This window comes from Mastigoproctus giganteus, chromosome 10, assembly GCF_048544385.1.
Source record: "Mastigoproctus giganteus isolate SK-2022 chromosome 10, ASM4854438v1, whole genome shotgun sequence".
Taxonomy (NCBI): Eukaryota; Metazoa; Arthropoda; class Arachnida; order Uropygi; family Thelyphonidae; genus Mastigoproctus; species Mastigoproctus giganteus.
This window is the reverse complement of record NC_143584.1, coordinates 103,165,011-103,191,621: the sequence shown is the minus strand read 5'-3', so window position 1 is coordinate 103,191,621 and position 26,611 is coordinate 103,165,011. Positions and strand designations below refer to the sequence as shown.

General features: G+C 37.2%; 1 protein-coding gene across 1 annotated transcript in view; it reads right to left on the bottom strand.

Moving 5' to 3' along the window:
• D2hgdh (D-2-hydroxyglutaric acid dehydrogenase) overlaps positions 1–26,611 on the bottom strand; it is a 141,697-nt gene that overhangs the window by 3,997 nt on the left and 111,089 nt on the right. Inside the window, exon 7 of the mRNA XM_090382989.1 lies at positions 1,110–1,219. Coding sequence (XP_090239115.1) covers positions 1,110–1,219 — 110 coding nt within the window. The remainder of the gene's footprint in view (positions 1–1,109; positions 1,220–26,611) is intronic.

Here is a 26,611-nt window from a genome sequence, read left to right as displayed (position 1 = left end):
GTTTGGGGGGGAGAATCTCCTAAGGCAGTTCTATAAATCAGGATTATATTATGTGTGTTACTTTTGCTCTCTTTGCGAAGCTACCTCTAACAGGATATGGTACGACGGCCATGGGGGATGCATTTTTGTGTGTGTGTGTGTGTGTGTGCGCGCGCGCGCACACACTTAACTTCCTCATTACAAAGAGCATGGAAAAGGTTGAGCACAAACTCTGCATTCTAATGGGATTATACAAATATGAAGTATAGCATTAATGACCTCAAAGGATTAAGAGAGGTTTCCATTAAGCACTCAGCCTAATGCTTGAGCCCATGTGCCATTATTAGACAACACAAAGACATCGTTTGTAGCAGATATTGTTGGTTCCACAAGAAGTAGCTATAGTTAGTGACTCAATTGTAATAGAAGCGGGAAATACATTGTGCAAAAAGCACAGGTGTAACAGGACCAGGATATGTGTGCTAAAATAGATAATGTAGAGTAGCTATCATTTTTTAAGTATACTAAAGGTGATATTGTTGTACACGTTGGCACTTATGATATTAAGAATAGATTTGAGGATTTGATACACAAGGAGATCAATGTTGAGAAAAGTCCCGAGTTAGGACTGAAATTGAAAGTGTCTTCAATCATGCCTAGATATGACAAGGAGTATATAATGAGGGCCTTGTCAATCAATTTGGACCTGGAAAGACTGCAAGGCTTGTGCAGTAGAATAATTTTTCTGAGAGTGATCTCTTGTTAACAGGAGAGTGTTTCTACAGGGATGGGATACAATTCGGTAGAAGGGGTTCAAGAATTTTTGCAAATGCTATCGAGGCAATGTTAGGTGGGTCAGAACACGGCTGGACTGGGAGAAGGGAACACCAACTAACAGAAGAACAATAGCAAGAGGAAGAGGGCGAAAGTGGTTCTTGCACTCTTCTATTAGAACATGCAACAGTCTGAAAAGCAAGGATGTGCTTTTAATATATGTGCTGTGTTAAGGTTTACTAACAGAGTAAAAACAGTTGAAGATCTGTAATACAAAAATTTTATCACACATGGTTAAGACACATTTTAAAAACACGTTAAATAATCCAGAGGAAAAACAAAAGAAATGAATGAACCTTAATATGACTGGGCTTTGATGAGAGGGTACCATCACTGATCAGGTTTTTATCCATTAATGTTTCCATACACATATTCAACTTTTCTTCATTATGACTCGAATTACAACCTGAAAAATAGTATGATTCAAATTGATTGAATTTAAATATGAGTGTAAAAATATTTTAATTTGATATTAAGCACACATAAAATCACACTGAAATCATCTTTAACTCAGCAGTAGGTAAAAGATGCTGAAAACAAACTATGGCTTAACATTTGTATGGACTGAATTTAATGATAATAAGGTTTATAAAAACTTCCATAATTTGCCATGAAGAATAAAAATACAACAGAATGATATTTTAGTGTAGTTTACACCAGTGAATTTTCTTTTAAAAACAGTAAGAAAAGCTAAACTTATAATTAAAAGTTGCCTTGTGTGCACAGCAATCAACAGGTTATAAAAATTGATCAATAAATCTAAAACTGCTATTATTTCATCAATAAAATAGCAGATATTAAAGAAAATCATTATTTTCTTTAATATCTGCTATTTTATTGATGAAAAATCAATATCAAAGACATTGAAATAATTATAACATGACTGCTACTTTGGTGTCATTGTTATTGTTAATAATAAATTGTACTAATTATAAATGCTGTTGATGTCATTAAACAGTTATGTGTAGAGCCAAACTGATGCCCAAAGGTAATAATAGTAATAGAGGCATGTGATGCAAGAAAGCAAGCATATGAGCTTAGGTAGCATCAGCCAAAAAAAAAAAAAAAAAAAAAAATTCACAAAACCATTACCTCTAAATGTTTGTCCAGTTCCTACTTGAATTTATTTAAGCTATCAATGACAGATGGAAGTTTGTTCCAGCAATTAACCGTCTGCTGGCTAAAGGCAAATTTCTGCACATCTATTCTACAACTCTTTCCTCAATTTGGATTTATGCCCCCTTAGGTTTGTAATCTGAGCAAGTGGAAGAATCCCATCAGAATTCAGCATGCTCAACCCATTCAAGGCCCGATACACCTCAATCAGATCACCATGCACGGCTGGAGACTAGGCAGGTGCCTAGTCTCCAGCCGCTGCAATTTGCAGAACTTAAGCCTCTCTTGGTAAGAGGATCCCTTTATTCCCCTCACCAATCTTGTTGCCATTTTCTGTACATGCTCAAGCAAATCTACATCCTTCCTAAAATGAGGCCTTTAGACCTGTACGCAGTACTCAAGGCGTGGCCTGACCATTGCCTTATACAAAGGGATAACCACCTCCTTTTCCCTGCTAGCAAAATTCCTGTATATCATTGACAAGACAGGCAAAAAAGTCCCAAGGAAAAACAAATGAATAAAAAGTAACTATCAAAGTAAACGATATGAGTGACTTCCATGGAGATGAGTTAATAGCATAACAACAAAATTTATATATATCAGCTGGAGATTTCATTTATAAGTACTGTAACCAAGAGCGAAAGCAAGCAGATTGTCTTCCCTAAACCTCTTTACTTACAGTCACAATATTACTTAAGCCATGATGGGAGAAATCCCAGGTGCCGTCTGACACGAACATACCTTATTACTTAAGCCATTACTTAGACTGGCATAGATTGCTAATCAGATATTTTCTTACTTTTCTGTATGACTGTTTGAGTGTTTTTCTTAGACAAACACAAATGGTTTAATTTATCATGATGATAAGCTAAAGTTGCACTTTTGGAATCTCTCTAGTGATATATAAAGCCAAATAATCTATGTAGAACCCTCAAATTCAAATCTGCAGCTAGCGATATTTTAACCATTCTTGGACTGCACCAATTAACATCAATTGATCCATGACTCTCCTGTCCTCCTCTTTGTTTTATTTATTTTTTCAATATTATTTTTGTTTGATTTTTTTTTTTGGGGGGGGGGAGTAGCTTGTCACCAACGTTGTTTAACATATATATCGAGGGTATGATATGTAAATGGAAAGAGGAAATTAATACAGGGATATATTTAAATACAAAGAATAGGATTAATACACTGTTATTTGCAGATGATTAAGTAATTATTCAAGATAGTAAAGATAATTTACAAAGAGCAGTATTTAAATTAAACCAAATAACAGAAGAATATAAAGTTAAAATATCAACAATGAAAACTAGAACAATGGCTTTTAAGGGAAAAAATACAGTGAGAACAAAAATAGTTATAGACAATAAAATATTAGAACAAGTAAAACATTTTAAATATCTAGGATGTGATATAACATATGATATCAAAGAAGATATGAACCAGAAATTGGCAAAATTTCAAAATATATGTGGAACAATAAAAAGAACTCTGGCTAAGAATTAGATAAAATACCAAACAAATATTAGAAAGGAATTAAAGATTTACTCAATTAATGAAAAAATTATAGAATATAGACAAAGATGGAAAGAACATGTAGAAAGAATGGAAGATAATAGATTCCCTAAATACATATAGAGCAAAAGGAAAAAGAGACAGAGGAAGACCCAAGAAAAGATGGGCAGACCTCTTCGAAATCGGAACAGGCAGATAGTCTAATCCGTGAAGTAAGATAAGATAAGATAGAGTTTTGTAGGTTACTACTTAACATATGTAAAACTGTTGTTTCATTTAAATATTGCAGCCACTATTTCCATATAGAGTGAGTGATAGGGAATTCAAATTTAAATTGTGGTAAATAGCTAGTTCTAACATAAAACTAGATTGCGTAATATGTATCACTGCATTTAGGAATCTATTAGATAGTGTAGCATTGATAATAAATAAAATAAATTTATTAATCTTATTAATTTTCATCGTTAATTTCAATATCATGCCCCAGACTAGAGCAGCAAAGAAACGGACACAAAGTAGGAGTGCTGTGGTTTGGGGGAGATCCGGGGGGGGGGGATTCTCCAATGTATCTTAGCCTAAAAAGAATGCTGCATGCACCCTATATGCATGAAATATGTTTAACTTCATGTGATAACATCCTTGGCTTAGACGACGTTAAAGGGGTTTAATATGAAAAGAATCCAAACATGTTTAACATTTTAAAGCATTTCTTTTTTTGCAGCTTGTTGTTCTTCTCGCTTGAATTGAACAAACAATCGAAGGTAGGTATGCTTGCTTCTTTGTTATTTGGCCACGTTTCTGAAAGTAGAAGTAAATTGAAATGTTGTGTGACTGCATCAGTCAGATCGTCACTGTGACCACACAAACTTTGACAATTTTAACATTAGAATGGAAAGGTCTTGTCATTTACTGATGAACTCGTATAAAGCATCTTGCATGACAAATAGAGGGTTACTCGACAACCTAGTAATTTCAGCTTGAAGTGCTAAAGTAGATGTAGAGTTTCTCAGTCCATGATAAAATTTCTTTTCTCCATTTGCAGCAATAATTTAATGATCACTGATATAGGTAACTCGAGATAACACAACATAAACTAGTTGTTGTTCGTGACATTTCTCGTATTCATAAACCACAGAATCGAAAGAATCTCCCTGAGATTTATGGATGGTAATAGCACAAGCCAGTATTAGGGGAAAACGATTTCATTTAGCCGAGTTCTTTCTGTTGTTATTTAATGAAACACTCATACGTCTTGCGATTGGCATGGCTTCTAAATTGATTTCTCTAGCCATAGCAAACAGAAGAGACTTCGTTCTAGCAGGTCCTTCTAAGTCGAAGCTGGTTGTTGCAATATACTCTGTCTAGCCGGCTCAGAAATCAATTGAAAATCCTCGGGTAATTCATTTGAACTCAAACCTTCTGGATAGAAATCTTCAGGAAGTTCTTGAATATAATTTTGTGATGTCAACGGTCCAGCTTCTTGATGAGAAGCCAATGTACAAAGTTGATGTTAATTAAAATCTTGAGAAGCAGATTTTATTAAACTCTGCATTTTTTTTTCATTCTCTATGTTTTTTGAACTTGTTCTTTTGTTGACATGGTGAAATCCATTTATAGACTAGTATGATGTTATAACCAAAAACTACTGCAAAAAGTTGTTTGTTGAAGTGATTGGTTTATTGTTGCATTCTTGAATCAAAGCCATTTAAGTTTTAAGCAATGAAATGGTCTTGTGTGAAAGAATATTCTTTAATAAAATCTGCAGATTTTATTAAAGTCTGCATTTTTTCATTCTCCATTTGTTTGAACTCAACCTTTTTGACACGAGAGGCTTCTTTGGTGGCTTCGAAGATTTTATTCTTGCATAATATTATTACTTGCTGCTTTACTGAATCAACAGCAGTAAATGAGTTAGCACTGTTAGTGCCATTTAGGAAGTGAAGTTATTTGAGTCATTTAAAATCTAACAGCCACCTAATAGGAAGTGACGTAATTTGCATAATTTAAAATCTAAACGGTCACCTTTCTTGGTAACCAATAAACTGTGTCATTTCCGTTACAAGAAAATTTTGTTACGATCAATTACATCATTTCCATTACAAGAAATTTTGTTAACAATCAATTTTACTCTAGTACCGCCATAGATTTTTTTCACATCAAAAAATGTGCAATTTGTGAAATGTTTGCAGAAATCTCTGGAACTGGACATGATCTACCCAAAGAGGACGACTGTATTGCTAGGTACAGAGAGTCACGAAATTAGGTGCCAACTCAACGTTCTGATGGGCACTTATGAGAGTTGGAAGAGTTGGGTAGATGCCCTGGGAAGTATTAAAATTGGGGACCCATCAAGCTCTCAGCTGCCCAACTCAATGCCACCAGTGCTCTCACTCTTGTGCATCAGGCAACACAGTGGCAATCTCCAAGGCAGAATATGCTGGTCCCACAGGAGTTAGTTATTGTCAGGGAAATGGGCAATATATATTGTATAAAAAGGATAGGAGGAATAGGACCAGGGTATGTCTGCCTGGGACAAAATTTCATGATGTTGTGGGAACACATATCTGTTAAGGGCACAAAGGGTGATACTGTTGTACAAGTTGGCACTAATGACAGTAAGAGAAGGAGATTTGCAGATTTACTTAAAAAGTACAGGTCAATGCTGAGAAAAAGTCACGAGTTCGGGTTAAATTTGAAAGTGTCTGCAATTCTGCCCAGATACGATAGGAGAGAGTATATGATGAGAGCTTTGTCAATGAATTTGGCCCTGGAGAGATTGTGCAAGACTTATGGGGTACAATTTTTCTCAGCGTGGTCTGTGCTTGCTAACAGGAGACTGCTTTTGCAGGGACGGGATACACTTAGAAAGGGCTGCAAGAATGTTTGCTGATGCTATCGAGGCAGCATTAGGTCGGTCAGAAAACTGCTAGCTTGGGGGGGGATTCACAGACTAAAAGGTTAATAGTAACTGCAGGCAGAGGTAAAAGTGATTCTTGCACTGCTTCTGTTAGAATGAGCAGCAGCCTGGGTGGGGGGTGCTTGGGTTTTCAGGGATTGGTGAGAGTCATCATGAAGCCAATAAATATATCGGCTGTGTTAGGGTAACTAATTATAACAATAAGAATAGGTGCATGGATACTTGCATGAACACTGCTGACGAGCTGACGAGGTTGATCTGCTGACGAGGATAGTAGGGGCCAGATGTGTTCAAAGCCACTAAGTGGATTTTTCTTATTTATTGATTTGAAATTATTGTTTTTCTAAAACTTTTGATTTAAATTTAGTACTATAGCATTATTTTGTGATTTTCTGATTAATTTGGTGTACTTATTCTTTACTCGGCCTTGCAATTGCATAAAAGTATCGGTAAGGGTATCCACATGTTACAAGTCGCAACTCCGCTGAACGAGAAGTTTTTTAGCCATATTTAGCTGCTTATTGAATATTTTTTACATCAAATTATTTTTTGTAAGTAGCTTATAGACCTAGTAAGGATCGTTAGTTTATTCTGAATTGAGACAGCGAGATTTGAAAGTTAATTACTACTTAAGTGTCCATAGATTTACCATTTGTAACTTCCCGCCTTTGTCTTTGTCATACGATCGTTATATACCGAACCTAGATAGCGTTAGTATAGTATAGGTTATAATATTTTCAGTGATCGCTAAAATCTATTAAACTTGTTGAACTTCGTTGGCATTTAAATTGTACTTTTAACTAAATACATATACCGACTTAGATTACAAATGTAATATAATTAATTAATACATAACTGATACGGAAGTTATATAAAGATAATTAATACTTGACACTAAAAAATATATATCCTGTTATAACTGTGTTGGGAGATAAGTTAGGGTTATAAACTGAAATTGAAATTTTATTTAAATTAAAAGAAATCATGACTCAGACCAGAGCAGCAAAACAAAAGGCTCAAGCTAATGGAAGTGCTGTGGCTCAGAGGAGAACTGAGGGGGGCAGTTGCCTTCTGAATCACAGCCTTTTAAAATGCACAGCTTGCATGATGTTTGTGGAGCATTCAAGTACGGAACATGATATTGCCATGGGGGATGTCTTTGTGTGTGCGCAATGAAAGGAGTGTATCGAAATCAGGCAACAACTCAGCGTTCTTATGGGCCTATATGAGAGCTTGAAGGACAGGGTGGATGCCCTCGAAGAAACTAAATTGAGGGGCCCATCAAGCTCTCAGCTGCCCACATCAACGCCAGAGCATGCACTTGGTCATCGCGCAACACAGCGGCAACCCCAAAGGCAGAATGCGCTGGTCCCAAAGGAACTAGTAGTTGTTGGTGACTCTACTGTCAGGGAAACGGGGAACATCCTTTGTAAAAAGGATAGGTGGAACAGGACCAGGGTATGTCTGCCAGGGGCAAAGGTTGATGACGTTGTAGAGCAGATATCATCTCTTAAGGGCACAAAAGGTGATATAGTTGTACACATTGGCACTAATGATATCAAGAGTAGGAGACCAGCAGAATTGCTTAACAAGTACAGGTCACTGTTGAAAAAAAGCCGTGAAATAGGGTTGAATTTGAAAGTGTCTGCAATTCTGCCCAGACACGATAAGAGGGAGTGTAGGATGAGAGCCTTGTCGATCAATTCGGCCCTGGAAAGACTGTGAAAGGCTCAAGGGGTAGAATTTTTTTCAGCCTGGACTGTACTTGTTAACAGGAGAGATTGCTTCTACAGGGATGGGATACACTTAAATAGAAAGGGTGCAAGAATTTTTGCTGATGCTCTCGAGGCAGAGTTAGGTGGGTCGGAAAACTGCTAGTTGGGGGGGATACAAGGACTAATAGATTAACAGTAGCCACTGGCAGAGGTGGAAGTGATTCTTGCACTGCTTCTATTGAAATGAGCAGAAGCCTGAAAAACAAGATGCAGGATATTTCAGAGATTGCTGGGAGTGAGTCATTGCGGTACAAGTAAACACACGGGTTCTGTTAGGGTAGCTAAGAATAGAAATAGGTGCACGTATACTTGCGTGTACACTAATGCTAGGAGTTTAGTAAATAAATTTGATGAATTTGAGGTATTGCTCAAAACATCAAAGGCAGATATTGTTGGGATATCAGAGACGTGGTGTCACACAGATATAAGGAATGCAGAACTGGAATTTGGGGAGTACAACGTCTACAGAAAGGATAGACTGGATAGGAAGGGAGGAGGGGTTATGCTAGCTAAGAAATACATAAAATCCAAGGAAGTGAAGCCAGCGGACATTGCTGGACAGTGCAGTGTCGAGTCAGTTTGGTGTGACATAAGCATTGGGAGATCAAAATTGAGAGTAGGAGTGTGCTATAGGCCTAATGACTCTGATGAGTATAATAAGAAACTGTACAGGGAAATAGAGTGGGCCAGTAAATCAGAGGGTCTTATAATGGGAGATTTTAATTTCCCAGATATTGACTGGAATTTGGGAGCTGGTCACTCACACACTAGCAAGGCTTTTGTGGATTTATCGGATGATTGTTTTCTACATCAGCATGTTCGGGAGGCAACTAGAGGGAGGAATACTCTTGATTTGATTATCAGCAGTGATTCTTCATGCATTAAGAATCTGAAGATAAATGAACCACTAGGTGGTAGTGATCACAGTGTGCTGAAGTGGGATTTACTCAAAGAGGTAACTACCATTACGGGTAAAGGGAAGGGTTATTGCTTTTGTAAAGGCAACTACGATGGACTGAGACAGTATTTAAATTCTATACAGTGGGACCAACTGATGATGTTACCAATAGCAAATGCAAAATGGGAAGCATTCACACAACTTATCTTGGAAGCTACTAGGCTTTACATACCAACTAAGAAATATTGTTCAAGGTTTAGGCCTAAATGGATGTCAGATGAACTAATGAGGCATATGGCAGAGAAGAAACATGCATGGGATACATACAAATTAACACATGACACAGAAGCCTATGATAGATACAAGTTGATCTGTAACCAAGTTACAAAAGGAGGTTAGGCAGGCAAAGGCAGATTACGAGAAATCTCTGGCAAGGGATGCAAAGAAAAACAGCAAAGAGTTCTTTACTTATGTAAACTCTAGAAGGAAGGGGATGAATCAGGGGATTAAGGAAGGGATGGATGGGATCTATTCAGTTATATTAAAGGAGGCAGCAGAGGAAGTAAGCAAACCCTTAGCCATAATTATGAGAGCTTCCTTGGACTCAGGGGAGGTACCCACAGACTGGAGATGTGCAAATGTGACCCCAATTCACAAAGGAGGATCAAAGGCTGACACAAGTAATTATAGACCTGTGAGTTTAACTTCTGTTCCAGGAAAATTAATGGAGGCACTAGTTAAAGAAGCACTGCAGGATCATTTAGACAAGACTTCAGTTATAGCTCGGACATAGCATGGTTTTGTTAAGGGGAAGTCTTGCCTGACCAATTTGTTTGGATACTATGATGCAGTCACAAAGGAACTGGATGCAGGGAATAACTTTGATATTATATACTTGGATCCTAGAAAGGCTTTTGATACTGTTGCACATGAAAGACTGCTGCACAAATTGGAGCAGTGTGACATTGGAGGCAAATTGCTGCTGTGGATAAAGGGGTGGCTGAGGGGGAGAAGACAGAGAGTGGTAATCAATGGACACTGCTCATCATGGATGAATTTTATTAGTGGAGTCCCTCAGGGCTCAGTGTTGGGTCCATTATTGTTTTCTGTATTTATAAATGATATTGATGATGGTATATCAAGCTTAATGTCGAAGTTTGCAGACGATACAAAGGTAGGCAGGGTTGTCAAGGACACTACTGACACTATGCTGCTGCAACAGTATCTGGAAAGGTTGAGCAGATGGGCTGAGAGGTGGCAAATGAAGTTTAACATTGACATATGTAAAGTACTACACATGGGAAACAGCAACCCCAGACCAATGTATCAACTCTGTGGTACTACACTGACAGTGGTAGAGAATGAAAGGGACCTGGGGGTGGTTGTTCAGGCAGATATGAAGTTCTCTGAGCAGTGCAGACGGGCTGCAAGAGTAGCTCATGGTGTATTGTCAATGATATATAGGAATTTTTCTAGCAGGGATAAGGAGGTGATTATTCACTTGTATAAGGCAATGGTCAGGCCACACCTAGAGTACTGTATACAGGTCTGGAGGCCTCATTTCAAGAAGGATGTAGAGATACTGGAACGAGTACAGAGAAGGGCAACAAGATTAGTGAATGGAACAAAGGGGTGCTCTTACGAAGAAAGGCTTAAGTTTTGCAAATTACAGTGTCTGGAGACTAGGCACCAGCGAGGTGATCTGATAGAGGTGTATAAAGCCTTGAATGGTTTGAGCATGCTCAATGCTGATGGGATTCTTCCTCTCGCTCAGAATAATCACCTGAGAGGGCATAAATTCAAATTGAGGAAAGACAGATGTAGGATAGACGTGCGGAAATTTGCCTTTAGCCAGCGGGTGGTTGGTTGGTGGAACAGACTTCCATCTCTTGTCGTGGAAGTTGATAGCCTAAATAAGTTTAAGGCTCAGCTGGACAGGTATTTCGAACGATCAGAGGGGTGAAGTGGAAGTGGTTTTTTTTTTTTTTTTTTTTTTGGCTGATGCTGCATAAGCTTGCTTTCTTGCATCAAATGCCTCTACTAATGCTAATGCTAATGCTAAAAGTATAGCAAATAAATTCAGTGATCTGAAGTGTTGGTCAAGACATCAAAGCCAGATATTGTTGGGATATCAGAGACATGGTGTCACACAGATATAAGCAGGGCAGAATTTGAATTTGAGGAGTAGAATATATACAGAAACGATAAACAGGATAGGCATGGGGAGAGGTTATGCTGTTAATTAAGAAAAACATAAATTGTAAGGAAGTGCATCCAATTAGCATAGATGGACAGCGCAAGGTTCAATCAGTTTGGTGTGACATAAGCACTAGGAAAGAAAAAATGAGAGTAGGAGCGTGCTAAGGCCTAATGAGTACAATGAGCAATTGTACAGAGAACTAGAATGGGCCAGTAAATCAGTTTGTGTTATAATGGGGGATTTTAACTTCCCAGATATTGACTGGAACTTGTGGATTCATCACTCGCACACAAGCAACACATTTGTGGATTTATTGGATGATCGTTTTCTGCAGCAGCATGTTCAAAAAGAAAACAGAGAGGGTAATACTCTTGATCTGGTTATCAGCATTGATTATTCGTGTATGAAGAATTTGCAGATAAAAGAATCACTAAGTGGCAGTGATCACAGTGTATTGATGTGGGATTTACTTAAAGATATAATTACAATCAGGGGTAAAAGGAACGGTTTTTGCTTGCATAAAGGTGATTACAGTGGTCTCAGACAGTTTTTAAATTCTATACAGTGGGACCAATTGATGTTGTCACCAATAGCAAATTCTAAATGTGAAGCATTCAAAGAATTAATTGTGGAAGCTACTAGGCTTTTCATACCGATTAAGAAATATTGTTCAAGGTTTAGGCCTAAACAGATGTCAGAGGAACTAATCAAACTCGTGGCAGAGAAGAAAAATGCATGGGATGCATATAAATTATCAGATGACACAGAAGCCTATGGCAGATATAAGCTAGTCTGTACTCAAGTCACAAAGGAGGTTAGGCAAATGAAGGTAGATTATGAGAAATATTTGGAAAAAAATGCTAAGAAAAACAGCTATGACATCTTTACTTATATAAACTCTAGAAGAAAGAGGATGAATCAGATTGGTCCATTTGATATCGATGGTTCGACTGAATGATCCTGCTCAGATAGCTGATAATCTGAATGAGTATTTTGCATCTACATTCACACATGAGTTATTAAGGGAGGAAAATGCCAGAAGTTTATCTCGTAACTGTTACAGGGAGCTTAATAATTTTATAATAACTGAAAGCAAAGTGGAGGAGAAATTGTTGAAGTTAAATATAAGAAAGGCACCTGGGGTGGATGGGATCTATCCAGTTATTTTAAAGGAGGCAGCAAAGGAAAGTAAGTAAACCCTTAGCCATAATGATCACTCAGGGGAAGTCCTCATGGACTGGAGATCTGCAAATGTATCCCCAGTTCACAAAGGGAAATTAGATCTCCCTAAGGGTGACATGAGTAATTACAAACCAGTTAGTTTAACTTCTGTTCTGGGGAAAATAATGGAGTTATTGGTTAAAGAAGCATTGCAGGATCATCTAGACAAGACTGCAGAAATAATTGATGCACAGCATGGATTTGTTAAGGGAAAGTCTTGTCTGACAAATTTGATTGGATACAATGATGTGGTTACAAAGGAACTGGATGGAAAAAAAGTTTGATATCATATATTGGATTTCAGGAAAGCTTTTAACGCTGTTGCACTTGGAAGACCACTGTACAAATTGGAGCAGTATGGTATTAAGTGTAAGTTGCTACAATGGATAAAAGGGTGGTTAAGTGGGAGAAGATAGCAAGTGGTAATTATAATTATTAGTAGTATTAGCTATATTGTGCGAGGAAGCTTGAGGCTTATGCTGCATGAGCCAAAAAAAAAATTTCCGAGTTACCCTGAGAGAGAGAAAGATATTCAAAAGTAGAAGGGAATAACAAAGAAAGAGAAGAATGATGATAATATCAATGGACACTGTTCTTTTGGACTAATGTTATTAGTGAGTACCCCAGGGGCCCAATGTTGTTTTATATATTGATTAAGTTATATCAGGCTTAATGTCAAAGTTTTCAGATGATAGAAAGATTGGCAGGGTTGTTAATGACAGTAATGGCAGTGTGCTACTGCTGCAGGATCTAGAAAATTTGGGCAGATGGGCTGAGAAGTGGCAACTGAAGTTTAACATTGACAAATGCAAAGTACTGCATATGGTTAGAAGTAACCCCAGAGAAACGTACCAACTGTGTGGTACTATGATTAAGGTTGTAGAAAACGAAAAAGATCTGGGAGTAATTGTGCAGTCAGATATGAAGTTTTCTGAGCAATTTAGACAGGCTGCCAGAGCAGGTCATAGGGTATTGTCAATGATATACAGGAATTTTGCTAGGGAAAAGGAGGTGATTGTCTCTCTGTATAAGGCAATGGTCAGGCCATGCCTTGAGTACTGCGTACAGGTCTGGAGCCTTCATTTTAGGAAGGATGTGGAGTTGCCTGAGCATGTACAGAGAAGGGCAACAAGATTGGCGAGGGGAACGAAGGGGTCCTCTTACCAAAAAAGACTTAAATTTTGCAAATTTTAGCAGCTGGAGACCAGACATCTGTGAGATGATCTGATTGAGGTGTATAAGGCCTTGAATAGGTTGAGCAAGCTGAATTTTGATGGGACTTTTCTGCATGCTCAGTTTACGAACCTGAAGGGGCATAAATTCAAATTGCAGAAAGACAGTTGTAGAATAGATGTGCGGAAATTTGCCTTTAGCCATTGGGTAGTTAATTGCTGGAACAAACTTCTGTTGTTGTGGAATTTGATAGCTTAAATAAATTCAAGGAGGAAGTGGACAAACTGTTAGAGGGAATGGATATGTGAAATTGTTTTTTTTTTTTGGTTGATGCTACATAAACTCATACACTTGCTTTTCTGCATCACATGCCTCCATTACTACTACTACTACTAATAGGAGAGTTATGTTGTAAGCAATTAGAATATGTAGCATGTTTTGTTTACATTTGGTATTGTATAAGAAACATTATTCATTTATATATATTAATAATATAGCAATATATTATTAATATTAATAATACATATTTGCATCCAGAAGTGAAAATATATATTACTAAATTTATAATTAAACTAAGCAATTATTAAATAATGCAATAGTGATTGGTTTCAATTGAAATTGCAAAGATTTAGGCGGTAAACTGTTTAGTGCACATATATATATACAGGTAGTTCTCGCTTTACAAGTTCCCTGGTGTACAAGTTTTTTTTTTTCAAGTATCAAGTATCAACAAAATCAAAAATATGAATATTAATTTCAAAAAATGAATGTTAAACATTCGTAAATACCACATTTCAAACCACGCATGCAGCTATATAATACAGTGTACCCGCTTTACGATATTAATCCATTACCATGGTATTGTGAAAATATCGTAATGTGAACCCAATAATACATTATTTTTCGGTAATTCATTCCACGACCTCGGAAGTTCAAACTTTTACTATATAACTCCCTAAAAGGTCGTTTTTATAGTGTAAATTGTATTAGTTACCATTCAAATCATTAAATATGCTATACTTTCATTGTTATCATATGTTATAAGAATAATTTTGAATGGCTTTGTGATATTTTTCTAAAGCACATTTCTGGAAGTCATGACCACAAAACAGTAAAACAATTTGCACTTTCCGTTTTATTGGGCTTTTCTGTTACTGCAAGTAATTATAAAGGAGTAGTAAACTTGATGTTATTGCATTTTTAAAAATACTGATAGCTGGAATTGTGTGGGTTTTTAAGTTATGGTGAAACGTGTTTGCCCTTTACTGAAATCTTCAATCGTATAAAAAACATAAATAAATTTTCAGAATCTTCTCTTCATTCCTTTTTTTTTAAGCTTCATAAACTTGTTACTCCGTGCAAATCGTGTTAGTTGCAATTTGTGCATTCTATTAAAAAATGTTTATGCATGCTCTTGAAATTTATAAAGAAAAGAGAAGATTATCTTGGAAATAAATGCCTCTTGAAGCATTTCTGAAGAAGATGACTCCTTGTGCAACAAACCAACAAGTGCCGAACCAATAATGAGTGATCAACGAGTGTGCATTTAGTCAATGATGATGATGATGAAGAACATTTGTTTTTCATCATCATTATCATTCTTTAACATTTGTAAGTCATAAATAATTTCTCTATTATTATAATTTGCTTGATTTTACAGGCTATATTTTCATTTATTCGGATAAATCAATCATTGTTTAAACATAAACTAATTAGTTAACTAATTTCATTGTTGATAACATAACTCCTATTTTTAACATTATGTCTATGGGAAATAAATTCCTGCTGCTTTACGAGTTTTCGCTTTACAAGCACGTACTAGAAACGAATTAATTCATAAAGTCAAGAACTACCTGTGTGTGTGTGTGTGTGTGTGTGTGTGTGTGTGTGTGTGTGTGTGTGTGTGTGTGTGTGTTTGTGCGCATGCGTGCGTGCCTGTGTGTGTGTGTGCATGCCTGTGTGCGTGTGTGCGTGCCTGTGTGTGTGTGTGTGTGCGCGTGCCTGTGTGTGTGTGTGTGCGTGCCTGTGTGTGTGCGCACGCGCGCGCATGTATTCATGTCTTATTTTTTAAGCACAAATGACTGCATATATATGAATGAGCAATTGTGTTTTATAAATACAGCATTAGGAGTCAGGGTTTTGGGAAAGGTGATAAGAATTAGTTAACGTAAACTGAGAAACAGGAAAGAAATCTTAATCACTCGAGTATAAATTTAATCCAAGTGGGGGGATGATAACAAAACCACATTGAGTAAAATCAACGCTGGATTATTGCAAATGAAATAAAGTTAATATTGCCTTTAGATCTAACATATTAAGCTTGAACAAATGTTACGGCTGCTGAACACTACATTAAGGCAATAAAAAAATAAATATGCAGGGGCAATTCCAAAAAAAATTAATTATTTATTTTTTTAAATTAATGTGTTATGTAGAATTAATTAATGTATTAATTATTTCTTTAATGTGTTATGTAGAATTAGTGGCCGAGCTGCAACAGCATTCCATTTGAAAATAATTTTTTGAAAACAATGGCTCTGCTTGAGTTGGTAGAGGGGGACAAGTATTCAAGTATTTGTGTTTGTTAGGCGGGATCCAGGGTTTCCCCTATACACCGCAGTGTACTCTAAAAGCATATCGCTGAGCCGGCAGAAAAAAAAAAAAAAAAAAAAACTTTTCAAGGAAAGAACAACTAATAAAATGTTTGAACCCGTTACTGTGTGTAAGTGTGTGTTCTGTTGTATGTTGTGTGCCGGCTCCTGGCATTTCGCAGTCTGGGGGCAGAAGCAATTTCCTTCTACCCCCAGACTCCCGTCCCTAGCCACGTGGAGGCAGCCAGGAACAACTATACTTCATACTGATGCAAAACATCAAGAATAAATGGGAAGGACTTAGTAGGAAAATAGTTAGAAGAAAGAAACGGATGAAATAGGTTAAAAAGGAAACAGAAGAGGAAAAAAGAATTTCCTCAACACTAGTGGCAAATAATTAAAAACATTTCAACAAATATTGCTTTAAAACTCTTACTATTACAAAATATTATTTATATTTTGTTATATAAAATCTTCCAATTGAAAGCAAAAATAAGTAAGTATATTCAACTACAGTTAAGTTAAATTTGATTCAATAACACCAATTAACTTATTACAACAAAATTCAGCAACTATTGGAACAACACTTAAGTAAATAATTACATTTACCATTTAACTTAATGAATCAACCACCAGCCTGAATGGGGCTGAAATTTACAAAATCTCAATTTCTGAGAAGAGATATACATATATACAAAACTAGAAAACAAACACAGAACAGACTCAGAAACCCAAAAACAAAACCAGGTAATAACTGTAAGTTACAATATAATACAAAAGTTCTAGAAGAGTTAAAACTTTGTTACATATTTACATTTAACTACGAGCTAAGACATCTCATTTACAACAGAAGTACAAGAAGAAAGACTCCACCCCAACCAGGGCAAAACAAAAACTGTGCATTATTATACCTAAAACACAAGAGTTAGATTCCTAATGGTGTCGATGTTATCTAAGAACTATCTGACATTAAGATTTTCCGACGTTTGAAAACCTTATCCGCAAAAGTTGAAAAAGCCCCAAACAATTCCAAAGAGGAAACCAAAAGAGGAAACTCAGAAACATCAAACACGTTTGTTATTAATTGAAAAGGAAGCCATAAATCAACATATAAAGGACAGTCTAATATTATGTGTGGAACTGTTTCCAATTCACCACACAAACAGTTTGGAGAGTTAGCAAGACCGAAATCAAAAAGCTTAAAATTAATGCTACCGTGCCCAGAAAAAAGAAAGGTGAGATATAGACCTGGCGTAAACCAGGGAAAGTTATCCCTAGTAAAAATTTCTACTGTAGGTTTAAAACTATAAGTTACTCTTCCTTTTGTATTAAGATTCCAATCCTGTTGCCAGGAATCTTTAAAGAGTGCTGTCAACCTTTTACATTCCTCCTTATAGGTAAGATCCAAATTGTTAGAATACTGGTTCAATTGGACAAGAATACCTCGACTTTTATGGAACATAAGAAAATTTTGAATAACCTCATATTGAATTGGTAATTTCCCAGTTAAAACTAACAGGGCTGGGGTAGAAATGGTTCTGCAAGCACGTGATGTTGCTAAAAGGAAAAAACGTTGCGCTTGTATAAGATACTTTGCAACCATAGTTGTAGTACATTTACGGCCCCAAGCACCAGCAGCATAGACAATAATCGGGATAAAGATGCATCTGTAATATGTTCGAAGCACACTGGATTTTAAACCAGAAGTACATCTTGCTATATGAAGTATTTTGCCAGTGAGGATTTTAATTTTCTTTAGCAAGTATTTCGCATGCTGGACGAAATTTAGCTTATTATCCAGCATGACTCCTAAATATTTGAAAGAAGTTACAAGGCCAATAGAATTATCATTAAGTTTTACGGTTGGTGGTCTGTTAACAGCTAGCCGCCCCTTCAACAGCATCTGCTTTGTCTTTGAGACTGAGACCTCGAGCTTATGCAGTTGGCACCAGCAGTCAAGATCAAGGAGTGCCTCATTGGCACGTTCCTCCAATTCCAACCTGGAATTACCAAGGATGAGAACGACCAAATCATCGGCGTAAGCAACTTTATGTGTATATGGTAGATTTTGAGTGAGCCACCCATCCAGAACAACGGACCAACAAATTGGTCCCAGAACAGAGCCCTGGGGGCAGCCACGAGTAACCTGTCTCTTTACAACTTCAAAGCCAGAGGAGACAACAATGTTACGGTTTGAGAAATAACTTGATATTAACCTGTATAAAGGAATGGAAACCTCGGCCTCCCGAAACCTCGCGAGAACACTTTGCCACCATAAGGTGTCAAAGGCCCCCTTGAAGTCTACAAAGAGACCAAGGACATATTTGCTATTAGAGGCAGCTGTCAAATCAAGGGTGGCATTAATGGCATCCACCGTTGAGTACCCTTTCCGAAAGCCAAATTGATTACGTGCCGAAAGAGAATGATTGTTATAATAAATCTGAAAACGAAGTGAGATTAATTTTTCTAGTACTTTGCTTAAAGCAGGAAGTAAAGCAATAGGCCTATATGAAGTAACCATATTTGCCGGTTTGTCTTGATGTTTTAATAATATTTTCAAATTTGCTACCTTCCAAGAATCAGGAAAACAACCACCAGCCAAACAAGAATTCAATAAGTCACTAATGCAAGTCGGGCAAAGCTTCCAGATTCGCTTCAGTATGGACACCTCCATCAAGTCCAGACCGGGACATTTGCCCGAATTAAGTGAACTGATGGAGTTGTCGATTTCAAAAATGGAAAAAGGTTCCTCAACACTTGAAGCAGAGTAACAAAGATGATTCAATCTTAAGGAAGTCTGCAAAGGACTCTCAGGAACGGTGATATCATCCTTTATTATTTCTTGTAAAATGAGAGTGATGGATTCCTTCCAAGAAAGAGTTTCCGTGAGATCTGGTTTTAGGATTGAAGAATGGATCAGACCAGGGTGAATCTTCTCAGTAACCAGTTTGAACACAAAACCCCAAGGGTCAGAATTTAAGTTTTTTGAAATTAGATCATCCCAAGCTTTTCTCTTACATTTATATATAGTATTGAAATAAGTTCTCCTTGATGTTTTATACTGTTCGTAAAAAGTCTGTATTTCCGCCTGGGGTCTGTGTGAACGCTTAGCCCTTTGAAATTTTCGCCTTGCAGAGCTAAAAGCTTTTCTCAGGTTCGAGAGCTCAGACGTCCACCAAGGGACGGAAGAAGGGGAACGAGAACATTTCTGCAATGTAGAGTCACAAACAAAAGAGAATAACTTCATAAATTCTTCAAGATGGGAATTAGTGTCCAGAGAATTCAGAAAAGCAATACAGGTAGGAGTAAAAGTATCCAAAAATTTTGCATCAAAAAGTGACCAATCTATATTAACTGTTCTATATCTGGGAAAATCAGCTGTGTGTCTGGAAGGGCCCAAGGAAACGTAGGGACAGATACCATTATAAAAAACTTGCTTTTTGTACTGTAAAATCACTATATGAATCCAGTGACATTCATTGACGGACAGACAGAAGACAGCTTATCTAGCCTACATTTAACAATTTAAAAATTTGTACACAAAAATTGATTGCTTCGTCCTGAAAAATATAGTAGCACACAAGCAAACTGTTATTCTTTGTATTTCTTTCCATCCATGTGATCCTCTTACATCACAAATTTTAAAGAACTACTTTCCAACACAGAATGGTGAAGTGATCAGCTGACTATCATTAATATTCAGTGATGCTCCTGTCTTCAAAAGAAGATTGTACTGCTGCTACTTGTAAACTCACCAGAATGACTATTCCAAGGTTATTCTCCACAACAGTATAGTGGTTTTGCCACTTGTCACTCAAATATTTGGGTTCAATTCCCATTCGACAACTGGGGGGAATTTCTAGTCATCTTCAACTGAGACTGTAGTTAGCTGATCTCAGGCAGATGAAGTACAGTCTTCCTGTGACTCATTCCAGGTTTTTCAGCCAGCACTACATGCAGATCATTAGCAGTACTTAGTTCCATGCATGACCTGAAGGAGATGTGGGAGAGGGGATACTGGAAACTTTGCTCTGGAGACTAAACATGGGTTTCACCACTTCAAGCCTCCAATATAAGCAAAGTATATTGCACCACTTGATGAGAGTCATCTACCATCTAGTTGTCAGTATTGGTATTATATTATATTAGAACTAGTAGTGCATGGGTAGAAACACAAGTTTCCCCACGTCAGGTCTCCAATAAGCAAAGTGGTGGTATTGCACTGATTGATGAGAGTCATCTACCACCTAGTGCTTGGCGGTAAGATGACTAGTAAGTATTAGTATTATATTATAGTATTATATTATTAGTGTTATTTTATATTAGTATTAGTAGTACCATACACGGGTTGAAGGAGATGGGGGAGCTAGAGACTAAAGACTGTGTGCTAGATGAGAGTCATCTGGCACACAGAGTTTGGTGGTATTCGACTAGTAAGTACATGTGTGTGTGTGTGTGTGTGTGTGTGTACTGTGTCAGGGTGGTTCCTAGGCAAAAGCCCATCTCCACCTAAATAGTTTTACAACAGAAAATCTGTAAATTGGACCTGAAAAATAAAAAGATAGCTAAGAAATAAGAAGAGTAAAACCTAATTTTGAAAAGAGAGGGAGAAAATTACATTAAGTTCATATACTAAATCTAGTGCATAATAAATAGATTTTTGTATAGGAAAGAATGAAAGTATATATACGAGAGATATGTTTGTGAGTGTAGTATGTTGTTTATGTCAGGTCACTTTGCCATCAGAAAGCAGCTGGACTTTTCAACTACAATCTGATGCCCGTCCCCGGCGCGAGGAGCCGGACCTGCTACTATATTAAAAGCTGGAGCGCCAAAGCGCAATTCAACACTCAACAGAGAAAGTGCAATACTGTTGAGTGCCAGCTGTCCAGACTTGGGCCACCCAAACCCAAGAACTGAACAAAAAAAAAAAAAAAAAAAAACAACCACTAGAGTGGTACATGCCGAGGAACCCCAGACCCGACCAAAGGCTTCCAGGTCTGAAGTTCCCAAGCCCAGATGCAATCATTGAAGATTCTGGTTGTATACGGCCAGTTCAATGTCTGAAAAGTTTCTTATTATACATCTTCTGGAAAACACAGTATTTGCGAACACCTGTAAGGCCTGAAAGTTGTCAACTCCTTGCACCAATGTATGCACATTATCTTCATCAAAATTAGATATTTGTTCTTTCAAAAGATGCCTTTCTACTTTATAGTAAGGACAAGAAAATAGTATGTGTTGCCAAGTCTCTACCGCTCCACAAGAACACCATGGATCTGGCTCCAATCCTCTAGAGTGCAATTTATCCCGGATCAAACCGTGTCCTGTCAGCAGAAAACTGGTATACATAGTGGGGCAAAACCACGACGACACTTGCTTAGAGATAGCAAAATCTGCCACTGGAATAATCTTTCTAGTTATCGCTCCCACCTCGGAAGAACTCCATCTGGCTCTCCATATTCCAACCAAACCAGTCCAAATACGAAGTTTCTCCTCCTTAACTGTAGCCATCAGATTTAAAGACAACCCTAGATATTGGGCAGGAATACCCTTCCTCATCGCGTACATCATTCCTCGGTATACCACGTATAAATCCAGAGGTAACAAGCCAGCTATCACTTGTAGCGCAGCCGTAGACACAGTCCTTGGCGCATTCAAATAGGTCAGCATCATTGATCGCTGCAGCGACATTAACTTACGTTGAGTCCTGATCTTAAGCACAGCCTCCAGCCACACGCCAGCAGCATAGGCGATAACTGGTAGAAAGATCGTTTTGTAATACAAACTCATAGTTGTTTTGCTGAGTCCCCACTCTCGCCTAGAAATTCTTATAACTGAACATATAAACTTCTTTATTTTATCGTTAAGATGTGAAACGTGCAGGTGAAAACCCATCCTGTCGTCCATAATAACTCCTAAATACTTGATATTAGACACAAAGGGAATTTGTTTCCCATCCAACACAACTCTGGGTGGGCGGCGATAATCAAAATGGTTTTTGAACACCATGAATTTGGTTTTAGTAGATGAAATTTTCAATCTGTTCAATGTAGCCCAATTAGAGAGATCCTCCAGGACTTCCTGTATTCTGTGCTCCAGCACGGTTCTAGACCCACCTGGGACCCCCACAATCAAATCGTCAGCATATGCCACTTGTATGCAATTTATAGCTTGAGACTTATTTAACCACTGGTCCAGAACGGCATTCCAAAATATTGGACCCAAAACGGATCCCTGTGGACATCCACGACCTACATATTTACTAAACATCAAGTGCCCTGCACATACTTTCACCAGTCTGTCACTAAAGTATGAACGTATAACTCCATATAGGTTACTATCACAATCAGACCTTCTCAAAACATTCAAAATGCTCTCCCACCACACAGTGTCAAAAGTACCCTCAAAATCTACAAAGACTACCAAAACATACTTCTCAGGAGAAGACTTCACATAATTAATCAATTTCTGTATCGCCTCCTCGGTTGAATGACCCTTCTTAAAGCCAAACTGAAAATCCGACATAGCATGACCGGCAGTCAAAACCTCAATTATTCTAGGAAGCAATAACCTTTCAAACAGCTTACCCAAGTTAGACAGAAGCGAAATCGGTCTGTAAGCTCGAGGACTCCCACGAGACTTTCCCGGCTTATGTAAAATCTTGAGAAGAGCCACCTTCCACGATCTAGGGAATACTCGCTCCAACAAACATTTATTAAACATATTTAACAAAACATCTGGACAAATCTCAAAAAACTTCAATAGTATTTTGTTTTCAATCAAATCCAATCCTGGACATTTTTTAGTGTTCAACCTCTCAATAGCTATACCAAGCTCCAACCTCGAAAACAAACCTATCTCCGACGAGCCGACATATTCCAAGTTATTTCGACGTACAGTAAACCCCCGCTATTCATGGTATCTGTATTCGCGGTTGCTGATTTAATATAAAATGAAAGCTAAAAAAATGTGAATTTTAAATTGCCGTGAACATTTTCTGCCATAAAAAAACATGGGCGTGGCTAAAATCATCTTTCCCATTCAAAACAGCGCTCAGTTGGTGGGGGGAGGGGTGACAAAATCGCGAGTGTGGATGTTTCTCGCTAATCCTTGTTCAGTTATGTGCTATGCACTTGTCATGGAAGGTTTCGTCGTTTCCTTTTAATTTATATGCTTATAAATTGAATAAATTTATAAATTGATATGCTTACAAAAGTGAAAAATCTACCGTATTACAGTGTGATAGTGTAAACAGACTTTTTTGCGTGTATTAACGGTATAAAGTGACTTTATTGTGGACAAATTCTTTTCTAACCCCTACAAAAATATGGCTACGAATAACAAGGGAATTGTGAAAAGATCAAAGGTGATGACATTAGCGAGTAAAATTCAGTTATTAGACAAAATTTCTAATGGTGAAAGTGCCTCATCAGTGGCAAAACATTATAAAATCAATAAGTCAATGGTACGATCAATCAAGAAATCAGAAGAAAAAATCCACAGTAGTGTTCGTGAAAACGCGCTAATTGCTTCAAAAATTTGCTCTGTAACTCGTGATGTTAAATTAGAAAAAATGGAAACAGCTTTAAATCTGTGAATAGAAGACCGAACTCAAAATAAAATTCCCTTAAGTTCACTCATCATTCGTGAAAAGGCAAAACACCTTTATCAACACTTTAGTGAAACTGGTGATAGCACTGGCAGGATAAGTTTTTTAGCTAGTAAAGGCACTGGATTGAAATATTTGTTTGAAATTTCTAATAATATTACATTTAATATTAAATTGTTTCTTATTTTCATTCGATGCCTTATGCTTGCATTTCACTACGTACATAGTCATATTATGAAGGTACATAAAATACATACACAGACAAAATTTTAGACTAGTTTTTCTTATATATTTCATACTTTGGAACGGAACCCCTTTATTACTATGGGAGCCATAACTCAGTATTCGCGACATTTCTCAGGAACGTAACCCTTGCGAATAGCGGGGGTTTACTGTATTAGTATTATTATTATAGCAATGTATTATTAGTGTTATTTTATATTATTATTATTATTATTATTATTATTAGCTATATGGTGCAAGGAAGACTAAGGCTTATGCTGCACCAGCCAAAAAAAAAAAAAAAATTCCCCGATTACCCTGAGAGTTTGTTTGTTTGTTATTTGGTTTTTAGGAGCATTAGCAACTAAGGCCATATTGCTCCAGGATATGCGGTGGTCATTCCCTGACCTTTCCGCATCCTCCGTATTTGGTGTTGACGGGCTTGAACCCCGGTCTAATCAAGAAGCGTGTGCTACGCACTGCTGCTCCTTCCCACCTGGCTACGGAGGTGCCCCCCCCCCGAGAGAGAGAGAGAGAGAGAGAGCGAAAGGTAGAAGGGAATCACCAAGAAAGAGAAGGATGATGATATCCAGCTCAGGATCCTGGGGGTGCCAAGCCCAAACTCACCAGATGTGAGCCCCTGGGGTGAAATATATTAGTAGAACTAAATAGTATTAGTACTAGTAGTACTATGCATGGGTTTAAGGAGATGGAGGGAGGTTTGCTGGAAACTTCGCATGGATTTCAGCACTTCAAGCCTTTGATACGCAAAGTGGTGGTATTGCAGTGGTTGATGAGAGCCTAGCCTAGTGTTAGTATTATACTAGTAAGTATTAGTATTAGTGTTATATTTATATTTATATTATATTATATTTGTTATAGGTAGTGGTGCTGGATAGTATTAAAATTTAAGGTAGGAATTATTCTTCCTTCTTATTTCACATGTTAATGGAATCTTTATATCATTTCTAAAATCTGTTTTATCCATTTTTACATTAGTCTCTTACAATTATGATTAATTAATTACTTACTTCTCTGAGTGTTACATTACATTAGTTATTAGTAGTGGTACTGGATAGTATTAGTACAGTCCTCGTATAGCACGATAATTGTGTTCCTAGAAACCCTCGTGCAATGCAAAATCGTGCAATATAAATAACAGGTCCTATGGGAAAAATAGGGTTAAGTGCAGACCACCCAAGATTGAACACACATTTGTAACCAAAACATTACCAAACACAATAAATAATCATAATAAAATACTTACGTATATTATTACGACTATTACATAATAAAATATTTCTAATGCTTTAGCTTCTATCATAAGCAAACTTGTTCTTTGATCTTCTATCCAAACAGACAACAGCTGTTCCATCTCTTTCAATTCTTTGTGTCTTCATCCAATGGATTTTTAGCATTAGCATGGGCACATGATGCAAGAAAGCAAGCTTATATAGCATCAGCAAAAAAAAAAAAAAAAAAAAACCGAGTTGTTACTGCTATGAAAGTTTTTATTTTTTCTGCATTATTTCTAATTCTCGGCGTTGCCTCATTTGGGCCTGTAGCACATGCAATATCACATGTTCTTTCATTTTCCTCAGAGCGTTTCACAATTTCATTTTTTTTTTTCTCTATCAACAGAGGTGGACTAGCCATAAGTCTTACTAGTGAAACCCTTTGAGTTGTTCCTGCTATGAAAGTTGTTTTTATTTTCTCTGAATTATTTCTAATTCTCGGCGTTACCTCATTTGGGCCTGTAGCACATGCAATATCACATGTTCTTTCATTTCGCTCAAAACGTTTCACAATTTCATATTTTTTCTCTATTGACAGAGGTGGACTGGCCATAAGCCTTACTAGTGAAACCCTGGTGGGCTGGAGGCCAGACGATGATGGAGGCCAGTGTGATTTTGGCCATAAGTGCTAGTATGAGGCCACTACAAATTTTCCCAGGTAAGAATTTTTGATCCAGTCCATCTCTGTCTATTGATATTCTTTTCTTTTTCTCTCTGAATCTGTAGTGTCTTCACCAGGATGCTTCCCTTTCACACCTTTTAAGTATTTTGCTCTTGGAATAAAGCACAATTACAAAATGAGGAGGCATGCTTGATACACAAAGCTATGCATGTGTAGCAACTGAATAAACAACACCATAAAGGCAGAGACACACTATTAACACCTCACTAAAGCATATTTCTGGAGGTTACTACCATAAAGACATTAAAAACAATTTCCAGTTGCGTTTCTGCTAGTAGAATCCGTTTTAAGCAGGTAGTAAATTCGATCTAATTGCATTTGCGATAATACGATGGCTGGAATTGTGTGGGTTTTTACATTATTATGAAGGTGCATTATAGCCAAAGTTGCTTATGCGCCACGAAAACTCCACAACAACAACATTATTATGGTGAAATGTGTTTCCCCTTCACTGATATAAAAAACAAATATATTTTCAGAATCCAACCCCAAGGGCTGCCATTTCTTGTAAAAAAAAAAAGGCGAATCATGCATAAGCGAATTCAGTTCTTGCTATAAACAATATCATCTATGATCGAATT